Below are 12265 nucleotides of genomic sequence, written 5' to 3'. Positions count from 1 at the left end.
CAGCCCCCGGTTTGTGTTCGTCTCTGCACAAGGCACACCAGACTTCCCACGACCGGACCTTTCAGCTCAGCACGGGAATGAGAACACACCTCCGCTTAGGGGAAGGAACTTCTAAGGTCTTCCCCATACATTTTCTCTGAATACCCAAGTCGTTGCCATTCCTGAGGCTAGACTAACGCCTTTTTTTGCCTTACGGTTAAGAAATACCATTGTTCTGATCTACAGGTAAAGGCGCAGAAACTGGAAAACATATTTTTGTCTGGATTTCATCCCATTTCTTAAAATACTTGGAAGACAAGATAATGACGCTCTGTGCTATGTCCCAGCACGCCACGTCCCTGTTCCCCGTCTGCAGCTGAGCCAGTCTGCAGCGCCCCAGGGAGGCACCCAGGGTCCCGCGGTGCGAGCTCTGTGCTGCTCAGCAGCGGAGTGTGGCTCTGAGGAGAAACATCATCACACGCTGTGCTGTCCCGTCCTGTCCCGTGCTCGCATCAAGAGTTCTGGCGGCCCCTCCACCGACGTCCCCATGGAGGCAGCTGTGGCTGGCCAGAAGACCCCCGGCATGTCCACGGGACGGCTTTCCTCATGGATACCGCAGAGGCTGCTCCCCGTTCCAGGCGTTTGCGCCCGCCCACGTCCCAGGACACACGGCCAGGAGTCGGTCGCCCTCCGGCTTCCGAGCACCTAAAGGCACGAGCACGCCCCCAAACCAGCGGCAGCGTTGTGCACCCTGGAAGGGTGCGAGCACCCAGGGCTGCAACCCCAACGCCGGGCAGCACCACCCTGCTCGCCGGCCTCTGGCCATCACCTGTCCCGAGCACTGCCCGCGCCCTCCCGGACCCGCCCGGAGAGGCGGCGCCGCGACCACCACACACCGCTCGGAGCAGCTCGGCGTCACTCGATTACTCTCGGCGTCCCTCGGCATCACTCGATTACTCTCGGTGTCACTCGGCTGGACTCGGCGTCATTCGGCTGGACTCGGCGCCACTCGGACCGCCGCCCCGGCCCGGGGCTCTCCCACGGCCGGCACGGCCTCGGCCCCCCCCATCCCCCCGCCGTGTGCGAGTTGTTTGCATCGGTGGAAAAGGGTCCGTTTTAATGACAGCATCTTGAAGTTCTGTAAGTGTGAAACTGGGAAGCTCTGGAGCCTTTGTGGTGGTTTAGCCGAAGTGGCGGCTCTGCCGCAGGGGTGTTCCTGTCCGTGGTACCGCTGGCGGGCGGGACAAGGGAAGGAGCGGCCTGAGGGGGCTGCGAGCAGGGCTGTGGGAGGGAGCAGTAGTGGGGAAGGCTCGGAGCCGGCAAGGTCGCCAAAGCACAGGGAGCAGTAGATTGTGCTCTGATGAGGACGATGTTTGACAAGTAAAGAGGGTGATCTAGAGGTGAAAAAAGGCTTTCCCGGATGGTGTTGCTGGAGCAATCAGCTCATCACGTCTGCTGCTCATACATAGAGGTCACAGGCAAGTGCTTTTGCGAGTGGGCAAAATCCTGACCAGGTGACTCAAGGAACTCTGGAGCACTTCGTTTCAAGGGACTGAGAGCTGTGGAGAAAGTGGGCTGCCTGTATTTCAGAGTAGTGTTTCAAGCCAGGTGCTTATAGACTGTGTCCTGCTAAAGGATTGTTCTGCAGAGCGCAAACTCGGTCTGAAAGTTTATGATTTATTGCTGTCTTAGCCTCTGACAAATAATCAATAATGATAGTGTTAATAGGCATTAATCAAGAGCCCCAAAGCAGTGGTTCAGCATAATCTGGCTCCCTGAGCTAAGTCAGGGAAGGTTTAGGCTAGATATCAGGAAAAGCTTTTTTCCCTGCAGGGTGGTTGAGCGCTGGAACAGACTTCCCCAGGGTCACAGCACCAAGCCTATCTGAGTTCAAGAAATATTTGGACAATGCTGAGCCCATGTGATGGTATTATTGGGCTGTCACGTGCCAGGCCAGGAGCTGGACTGGATGATCCTGGTGGGTTCCTTCCAACTCAATGGTTCCATAATAAACCTCCACAGGTGCAACTTGAGGCAATTTCCTCTTGTCTGTTACTTGTTACCTGAGAGAAGAGTCCAGTCATCACCTGGCCACACCCTCCTGTTGTGCAGAGCCAGAAGTCCTCCCTGAGCCTCCTTTTCTCCAGACTGAGCACCTCCAGCTCCCTCAGCTGCTCCTTCTCCAGCTCCTTCCCTAGATCTGTTGCCTTTTGTGGACACACTCCAGTCCCTCAATGTCTTTTTTTGTCATGAGGATCCCACAAATAACCGGAGGATTCGAGGTTTGGCCTAAGCAGTGCCCAGAACAGGGGGACAGTCGGTGCCCTGATCCTACTGGCCACACTATGTCTGGTAGAGGCCAGGCTGCCCTTGACCTTCTCGCATACCTGGGCACCGTGCTGGCTCATGTTCAGCTGCAGTAGTGATTTCTCTCTCCACTCCAAAGCAGCAGTTCAGTAATTCTTTTGTTACCAGCCAAGGTGTAGCAGAAGATGAACACAAAGCAAAGGGGAATCAGGTCTTTTCCAGGATGCAGAACAATCTTAAGTGGAGAATAAAGCTTAGAGGAAGCTGTCACAAAGAATGATTTCATTTCAATACCACAGCCCTTTCACTAGTCCAATATGCAAGAAAGAAGAGAAACCAGGGAGCCTGATAATCATTCCTAGTCTCTAGCTCTCTGCTGATTCCTCTGAGGCAGGACTCATCAGCAGACAGCGATTGCACCCTCTGGTGCCTCCTCTGCACTGTGTGAGCAGTGCACAGCAGCTCTGGGAGGGAAGCTTCACTGCAGAGAGCTTGTGCTTTTTGGCTTTTCACCTTTACGAAATGGTGCTTTGGGTCCTTGAACTGAAACACGCAGGACACTCCTCAGCTGAGGAAGAAGCAGCTGCTAAATCTCTTTTTGTGCCCAGCAGGTGAGGAATTACCACGGAATAATTGACGCCACAGATCTTTCAGCTGTAGCTTGCTGTTCCTCTGCAGACTTCTCCCGTGGTAAGATGACTACGGTGACGTTCTGGCAGGCGGTGATCGCTCAGGTGTGAATTCCCAGGCAAGTGATCCCTCAGGTGTGAATTCCCAGCGGGCGATCCCGGGGGGCCAATTCCAGCGGCGATCCCTCGGGCTCACGGTGAAGTCCCACGAGCAGCAGCAGCAGCAGCAGGGCCGGAGGCGCTCCAAGCGCTCTGCGGTACAAGGGGGACACCGGGCGGTCGCTGCCGGCACACACCGGGTCCTGCCCGCTCCTTGCATTTCCTGTCCTGTGATGAAAGGATGGGAAAAATCTCTGATCTTCCTCGGACAATGGAAGGCACCGCTCCTTTGGAGAAGGAAAAGTACTTAATGCAGAATTACTATTTAAGCCTTGTAGCACACTTGCTCGGAAGTTTTAGAAACAATTCCATTTTACAGCCACATAAACAGAGCAGGTATTTAGAAGGTGTGTTCAAAGTCCTGCAAACAAAGAACCATCTCCTGATCACACTGCCTTTGCAGTCTACAAATGGGAATGCACAACATGAGAAGCAAGAAGGTCTGTGCTGAAATCCATGTGTAGGGAAGGACAGCAGCAGTGTGCCAGTGCTTGCTTTTTCAGGAGAGTGCAAAGGGTGCAATGGCAAAGGCAGTTTCCTGTGCCTTGGGACTCAGTATTGCCGCAGCACTTGGGAGTGTGTGCCAGCTGTGAATTCTGAGTGCTGGGCTTTCATCCTTGGCATGAGAACTGCTCTTTATATTTTTTTTCCCTGTATGTATTCAAAATGGCTTCTGTAAACATTTGTCTATATATTGACTTTTATTTGCAGGGGCACTTGAGAGTGGCTGCGATGAGGACCCTAAATTTTAGGAGAGCAAACTTTCAGTTCTTTAAGGAAGTGTGATAAACGGGCCAGGAGACCAGCTCCTTTTAAAAAGGCCTTTATTAAGCAGCACAGCTCTGGGGTGGGGGCCCGAGGGGTCACGCACACCGCCACTGCTCCCACTGGACACTGCAGAAGAGGAGGATCCGTGCAGCTCTGTCACTAGGGCAGAGCTGGGCCTTCCTTCCTCACGGGAGTCCCCGGGAAGACTCGTTCTTTAGGGCTCGTAGGGCTGTCATCCCAGTCGAGTCTCCTCGAGGTTATGTCGGCCTCTGGAAAGAAGTCAGGGGACTCCTCTGGGTCTTCCTTGTTCGATGGTGCTGGTTTTATTCCTTTCCTTTTGCGTGGCTCGTTGTTTTGGGGTTTTTTCCAGTCTGGGTGCATCCCATAAGTCTCTGGTCTCTCTCGTTTGCATAAAAGTCAGTATGTCATCTTCCTCCTCAGGACGGTACAGCAACTCGGGGCAGGGGTACAATGTTGCCATGTGGGTGTCTAGGAGCAGTGGGGGCAGTGCCTGGCTGAACACGGAACAAGAAATATGGGGTACAGCAATTTGCAATAGGGGTACAAGGTAAGTAAGGAGTTTACAAACAGCAACTGTAACATATTATTCTTAACAGAAGTAGTGGATAGGATGCCTTGGAAACTGTCCTCAGGGATAATGGAGCTGAACAGAGCTGGCACCTATTTGAAGACATTCTTCTTAGAGAACAAGGGCTCACAATTGCCACTTGTAAGAAGTCAAACAAGGAATGCAGGAGACCAGCTTGGCAGTGTAAGGATCTCCTTGTTTAAAATGCAAGAAAATAATATGCATACAACATATGTAATGCAAAGTGGTTTTTGAAAGAAAGTTAAAGCAAGAGGGTTATTGAAAGTTAATATATGTGATGCAAGAAGGTCATATGCAGGCAATATGTAGTGGCACACATCATGGGAAAGATAGAGAGATAACACATTGGTGTGTGAGGATGAGATCAGTATAGCTAAGGTTCAGTTGAAGCTGCATTTGGAAAAGCCTTTAAAAATAATAATAAGGGCACCTAGAGGTACTTCAGTGGGAAAAGGAAGATAAAAAGAAACCTATCACACCTCCCCTATTTCCCCCCTATCCCCACAAGCCAGACAGGACTAGTGACAACAGACAAGGAGGAGGCTGAGGTACTCAACAATTGTTGGTCTCAATTTTTACTGCCAGTCACTATTCCCACATCTCTCAGGTTATTGGGCTGGCAGACTTAATTCCAGCCCCTTGTAGCAGAAGGTCAGGTTTAAAACCACCTGAGGAACCTGAGCATGCACAAGGCCATGGGACCCACCCAGATGCATGGCAGGTCCCTGAGAGAACTGGGAGCTGTAGCTGCTCAGATGTTCCCTCCATCATATTTGAGAAATCAAGGCAGCCAGCTGAAGTCTCCATGGATTGTGTTGTACTAACACAGAAGCCATTTGACTCCAATACTCTTGATCTTTTTTGTAAATCTTAAAGTTCTGAGTAAATTTCTACAAAGGATGTCCAATGCAAAGTTTCAAAATGGAATCTTTGTTATTTGTTTTCATATTGATCTTGGATATTTCCATTTTTTGCACTCCTATATTTTCTAAACATTTGTAGTGATTGAAAAGAAAACTGAAAGGAGTGACTATGTTCTTTCCAGTGGTATAAATGTGTGGCCAAGACTAATATTTTTTAAGACAAATATATTTTTGCTATGTCTATACACATGTGCTTACCTGTGTTTAGTTTATGTTTAGAGGTTTTGGCAATGGGGGAGCCACAGGGCTGGCCTGTGAGAATAGCCCAGGTTCTGTCCTGTCCCACCTGCTTCCAGCTGGCTCCACTTCAGGATGTCCTCCCAGCAGAGAGAAGAGGCTGGGAAAGCAGCCTTTAGAAATGTGACTTTTTGTTTGTTTTGATTTTTTTTTAACTTAATAAAAGCCTTCAACCTGATTTTTTAGGTTTTCTTAATTTCTGCCTGTTTGTTTGGGTTTTTTTCATTATTTGTTTGGGATTTTTGTGTCTGTGTTTGTTTTGTTACATTTTTGTAGAATTCTTTAAGCAAGATTGATTTGAAAGCTGAGCAGTCCTGTACTGTATTCTCCTGGATTCACCTGAGACTCTTCCTAGGCAGCTCCCTGATCCTGTTTGCACTGCGTCACACATCATTCTCCTGAAGAAACTGTCTGCTCATGGCTTGGATAGGTGCATTGTTTGCTGGTGATAAACTGGGTGATGGCAGGGCCCAGAGTGGTGGGAAGTGGAGTTCATCCAGCTGATCCCCAAGGCTCAGTCTTGGGCCCAGTCCTGTTTAGTATCTTTATCAGTGATCTGGACAAGGGGATTGAGTGCACCCTCAGTAATTCACAGATGATGCCAAGTTGGGTGGGAGTGTTTTTCTCTTCTGGAGGACAGCAGGCGCAGAGGCTCTCTCTAACTACAGTTCTACACAGTCCCAGTAGGTGCCCCTGTGCTTACCCCTTCATCTGTCCATCCAGGTCAATCTGTAACCTCTACATCAGCAGCCTTTATTCATCATGATCAACAGGTCTGGACATGGAGACCAGTTTGTCACTATTAAATGTCAGTCTTGGCTGTGGGCACATGCTACTTCTGCTTTATAAGTGTGACAAATTTTTAATGCTCCAAAGAGTTTTGCTATGTACTGTGCATCATGCAGCTTTGGAAAGAAAAATTTTCCCAGGCCAGGAAATAGATATAAAATAAGAGGAGATGTAAACTATTTACTTTTGTGAGTTTTTACTCTTTGTCCTTCTTTCCCAGCTTTATAAATGTCCATTAAATACCTCATAAAATGTTATCATGACATAGCCACTTCTGTAAGGAATTAGATAATCCTGATGCTTTACAAGACACTTGATTTGGCCCAGGTAGAATGCTGTTCACAATCATTTGTCAGCTGTCACTACAAACATCTTTTGTACTCGTGGTTTGTGGGTGCTTGGGTTTTGTTTTTTTTGGAAAGGACTTTGCTAATTGCACAGAACAGACGGATTTCAATTTATTCTTTCTATGAGTTTACTGACTTTAATTAAATTTTCTCAGTAAAAGGCATTGATAGAATGTATTATAATAGAACTTTGTAAGCTTTCTTATTCATGAAAATTTCAGTTACTGAAGTTTTAAGCAAAGAAGTGTACATTATCTACTTTGTCATATTGCTAAACTCTATAAGAAAAACATAATATGTAATTGAAGTTGCACCTTCTTTTCTGGAATGAGTAATAAAAGTATTTAATTTGGTAATAATGTACCAAACCAATATACTTCTGAAACAAGTATCAATGGAAATAAAAGATATATTAAAAAAATTACCAGAGTTTTACTGTTTTCTAACGTGTTAGCAAATAGGACTTTTTTGCATTTTCTTTTCTTTTAGTTTGTGAACAAGTATGAAAAGGAAGGCTGTGTCTCAGCAGTTTTCCAATAGCTTAAGGAAGAAGACTTCACAACCACCCTGGGCAACCTGTGCCAGTGTGTGGTCACTCTCAAAATAAAAAAGTGTTTCCTGGAGATTAGAGGGGATCTCCTGTATTTCAGTTTGTGACCGCTCACTCCGGTCATGTCACTGGGCCCACTGAGAAGAGCCTGGCTCCCTCTTCTTTGTGCCCTCCCTTCTGGTATTTATAGACATGGATAAGATCACCCTAAGCCTTCTCTTCTCCAGGCTCAATAGTTCCATCTTTCTCCATCTTTCCTCACGGCAGAGTTGCTCCAGTCCCTCCATCATCATCTTCACAGCCCTTCACTGCATTCTTCTGAGCTGAGGAGCCCCAAACTGGAGCCAGCACTAGAGGTGCTCCCCAGTGCTAAGCAGAGGAGAAGGATCCCCTCCCTTGGCCTGCTGGCTGCACTCTCAACACAACTCAGGATCCCTTTGCTCTTCTCTGCCAGAAGGGTGCATATTTTGGCTTGTGTTGATCTTGGTGCTCTCCAGGACGTGCCAAGCCTTTCCTGACCATCTGCTTTCCAGCCCAGCTAGGAGGCCTGCAGCATGCTCTGGTGCCTGCCTGGTAGTGTTCCTCTCCAGAAACAGGACTTGGGGGTTCCCCTTCTTGAACTTGGTGATGTTCCTGTCAGCCCATTTCTCAGGCTTTTCGAGGTTCCTCTGGATGGCCACATGACCTTCTGGCATGTCTTTGTAGATCCTTTCCCTCTATTCAGTGCTGGTGAGGCCTCAGCTGGGCTCCCAAGCTGGATAATGAACAAGTGGGATATGAAGCTACTGGAAAGAGTTCAACAAAACATCACTAAGATGATGACATTTTAGTTCTCACTGTTTTTCATGCTCTTAAATTATTTGAGAATATCTGTCTTTTATTTTAGCACCTAGTTTAATCTTCTTTTTGATTCTGTCTGCCATAGAATACTAGAAGTTTCTCCTGTACCTAACATGAAATTGAAAAATAGTTTTATCATGAACAAAATGACTCAACTACTATGGTTTCAATGGAATCAGGATCAGAGTAATATAATTTTTTTTTAACAACTAAATTAACTGACAGTAAATGAAGAAGGAGTGGCTGAGGTCACTTGGTTTGTTCATCCTGGAGCAGAGGAGACTGAGAGCAGACCTTGTCGGCAGCTGCAGCTCCTTCCAAGGGGCAGCAGAGGGGCAGCTCTGGTCTCTGCTCCTTCTGACCAGGGACAGGAGAGCCAAGGGCACTGCTGGAGCTGTGTCAGGGGAGGATTAGGCTGGGTATCAGGGAAAGGATTTTTCCCCAGAGGGTGGTCAGGCACAGAACAAGCTCCCCAGGGAATGGGCACAGCCTTAAGGCTGCCAGAGCTTCAGGAGCATTTGAACAATGCTCCCAGGGATGCACAGGGTAGGATTGTTGGGGTGTCTGTGCAGGGTCACGAGTTGGACTGGATGATCCTGGTGGGGGCTCCTGCCATTTCAGGATATTCTGTGTTTCTGTGACTGTATCAGTTATAATTTCAGGATCAACATCAAAATGTTCTATCACCACGTAAGCTGGATGCTGGCACCTCCTGGCACCTCCTGGTGGTCCAGTGGCTCAGATGTTCTTTCTGTCCTGGGCAGGGATAGCGAAGTTGTTTGGGTGACATCTGTCAGTGTTGCACCAGGTACTGAATATTCTATTTTACCCACACCAAGAAGCTTGCTGTAAGCCAATCATGCCTTATAAAGTGCTATCAAGTATGACTCTCAACTTTTAAAATTAATGACCTGACTGAATGTTCCTGATGGAAATACGGCAATCATTCTGAAGAAATACAAGCTCAGTGGTGCAAGGCAAAGGAAAGGGGAGCTTCAAGTGCATTTATCAGCACCCAGTATGTTTGGAGCTAAAAAAACCCTAAAGCCCCCATTCAGCAAACCCTCAATTTTTACAGCCCCATTATGTAATGACATTTAAGCAAGTTATGTAACTGAATGAAACATTTATTAAGTTCCCTCTTAACTAACAGTGAAAATGCTATTAATTCTTTCCTGTATATCATGCATATAGGCATACATCATAATACATAAACTTCACATGTTCTCTCTTCCAAGTTTAGGAGTGATGTATCCCAACAAATAGGAAGTCAGGCAGAAATGCAAGGAGGCATGCATGGATGAAAAATGAACTCCCAGACAAAGCCAAACACAAACAGGAAGCCTGCAGAGGATGGAAGCAAGGACAGCCTGGGAGGAATACAGGGGGATTGTCCAAGCAGCCAGGGATTGTCTTGGGAAAGCTTAAGCCCTAATAGAACTAAACTTGGCCAGAGACATCAAGGTCAACATTGGGACTTGGACCAACCTGGTCTGCTGGAAGTGTCCCTGCCCATTGACTCGATCTCCTCGAGTGTGGCCCGGCTAGCTCAGTGATGAGGTTTCTCTTCACTCGAGTTTCGAGCCAGCATATGTTTGTGGGGTTCACTGATTTTCTTCAAGAATTCAAGTCTATAGAGCGAGCAAAGAAATCAGGGGGGGGACTCTCTCTCTGGTTTGCATGCCACAGTTTATTTCTGTGAAGGGGAATCCAAAGGATGAGAGACAAAGGATTTGGGGTCTGGGGGGTCTCTTTTAACAGGGTTTCTCGGAGGGAGGGAACATCAGAGAAAGAAACAATTATTTTTCTCAGTTAGTACATCTTACAAACTTTATACAAATCAAGGTCACACACACCGAGAGAAGAAATAACAGACACCAACTTCTTCAAATGCCCACAAAGGTGCAGGAGTATTCTCCACAGAGGGGCAGAGGGAGGGAGAGGGGGCGGGCTTGGTTTCCTGGCAACACAGGGGGGAAAGAAAGGGAAGGCAAGGTAAGCATGGCCTCTCAGCTTCCATAGCTCAGAGGCATTCTGGGACAGGAACAACAAAGTTACAAACTTGCGTGTTGGAAAGAAGGGTCTCTCTTCTCCCAAGCCCGTGCTTTCCTGGGCTAAAGAAACTTCAAGCAGCTGGAAATGCCAGCAGGGTCTTCTCTTTTCTCTGTCCGGCCTCTCGCCGTGGGGCTGAGGAGAGAAACTTCAGTAACCGTGGTAACCTGACACCAGGTAAACAGGAGAAAGAGAAGTTGGGGGTGGGGGGGAGATCCCAACTAAAAGAGGGGAAAAGATATATTTCAAGTTATCAACTACAACAGGTTAGTATTTTCCCTTCTATAGAAACCTGCTGATAAGAATTCAATGTGACAACTGAAATAGATTTTCCGTTGTCTCATGATTATTTTTTCCCCTAATTTTATATAATATGAAACATTTATTTAGTTAAATAGCCTGAATTTCATATGTCATGAACAATTAAGCATATGAAAAATTTTAATTGCTAATGCAAACTGTGTCCCTTTACATAGGATGTAGTGAAATTATTCCTTCCATACACACGAGCTCTGTCCCACAAGAACTCTGCTGTTCTCACAGTACCACTATTGATCCAGAAAGATGGGGAAGCTTGCTGTAAAAGTAATGAAAGCAGGATCCTGACCCATGCTCTAATTGTCCTTTCTTCATGGATCCAGCCAGTGAACAGGAACAGTGTGAAAACCAGAAAACTTAATTCTGCTGACAAATTTTCAAGCTTGATGTCCAAAAGACATGGTATTTACTGAGTTGACCATTTTATGGATGACTGCTCCACTGAAGAAAAAAATATACAACCTTTCAAATAGAAGCACAAAACTGTCTTGAAAGGCAACACTATAATTATATTACTATGTTTTTATAGGAACTATAATTATATATATAATATAATTATTATTATTATTTATAACTATAACACAAGTGCCAAGTTTTGCTCATGACAATCATCAGTAAATGATTTTATGGTCTTTTGTCTTGACCCATGAGATTTTTCATTTTATTTTCTCTTCTCTCCCATTGAGGAGAGGGAGTGAGAGACCAGCTGGGTGAGGGCCAGATCAAGGTCAATCCACCACCCAACCTTCCTCAAACTTCACTTACTCACTGTAGGCTTCTAATACAAGATTCCCTAGGTCAGTGTATTTCAAATTTTGTATTGCAGCCATAACTGGTTGCAAAAGTCAAGAGTTAACTGAGAAATAAGAATGCATTCATGTGATGCTGACGTATGAAATTGCTGATGCCAGCACATGACTTTAATTGCACTGACACAGAAGTTTAAAGCAGAGAAGCTATTTTTACCAGCTCCTTACACACATTCCTAATTGCAAAATTAATTTTTTTGTTTAGAAGAATTCACTTTATAAAAGTATTTCAGCTGAAAGAGAAAAACCCTCTGAAAAGGCAACATATTTTCATAGAAAGTTTAATCAGGAGAGCTATTTTGGATCTTTTCCCCAAACATGATATATAGTGAATGATTTAACACATTTGTGAGCCAACCCACTATAAATGTTTATGAAAGACTGTAATTTTTAAGTATTTTAGAAAAAAAATAACTGGAATTCATTAACACAGCTACTTGCAATCATGGAGAACTTGGGAAAATTTGGGGTTCTGCAGTCTTACTGTCAGATGTGTCAAGAATTTCATCATGGTTGAAATAAAAAAGTGTTTATCCTTTCCCTCTTCATTTCTGAAACTTTCTTGTTATTGGCTGCGATCTTTCTTTCATTTCTGTGGAGACCTCCATCCGAAATGCTCCGGCTCCATTCCACTTCCTTCTTACCTACAAATATCTCCTCTGTTGTAACAGGACAGCTTTATAGCGCATACTGAAGCAGAGAAAGCAACTGCAGACTGTCAGATGGAAGAACCCAGCTGCTTTTAGTGTGATTGGTTCCAGGTAAGGGAATCTAAGAAGGAAAAAGAAATAAATAAAATAAATTAATAAAATAATCTTTTCTAGGGCAGTGGACATCTGAGGACACTAACAAGTAGATGAGGGCAAGGGAACACTGCAGAAGTTATTACATGCCACCAAACGTGGAACCAGATCCTTCTTGAATCCAAAGTCTAAATTGCTAATAGAA

The 12265-nt window shown here is 45.9% G+C and overlaps 1 protein-coding gene and 1 pseudogene across 2 annotated transcripts in view; one reads left to right on the top strand and one right to left on the bottom strand.

Annotated features, from left to right (window-relative positions):
* The window catches only part of LOC147651576 (coiled-coil domain-containing protein 180-like), a 69582-nt pseudogene that overhangs the window by 24353 nt on the left and 32964 nt on the right, over positions 1–12265 (bottom strand). The window lies entirely within an intron of this gene.
* Positions 303–5790, top strand: LOC147651579 (uncharacterized). The gene is made up of 4 exons (XM_086841928.1): positions 303–312; positions 361–1119; positions 2965–3854; positions 4460–5790. The coding sequence occupies exons 1-3, from the start codon at positions 303–305 to the stop codon at positions 3024–3026; spliced, it is 831 nt and encodes a 276-aa protein (XP_086698054.1). The 3' UTR covers positions 3027–3854; positions 4460–5790.

The sequence above is a fragment of the Cyanistes caeruleus genome, chromosome 9, assembly GCF_971803275.1.
Source record: "Cyanistes caeruleus chromosome 9, bCyaCae1.hap1.1, whole genome shotgun sequence".
Lineage (NCBI taxonomy): Eukaryota > Metazoa > Chordata > Aves > Passeriformes > Paridae > Cyanistes > Cyanistes caeruleus.
The sequence above is the reverse complement of the archived record's forward strand: the minus strand, read 5'-3'. Positions and strand labels throughout refer to the sequence as shown.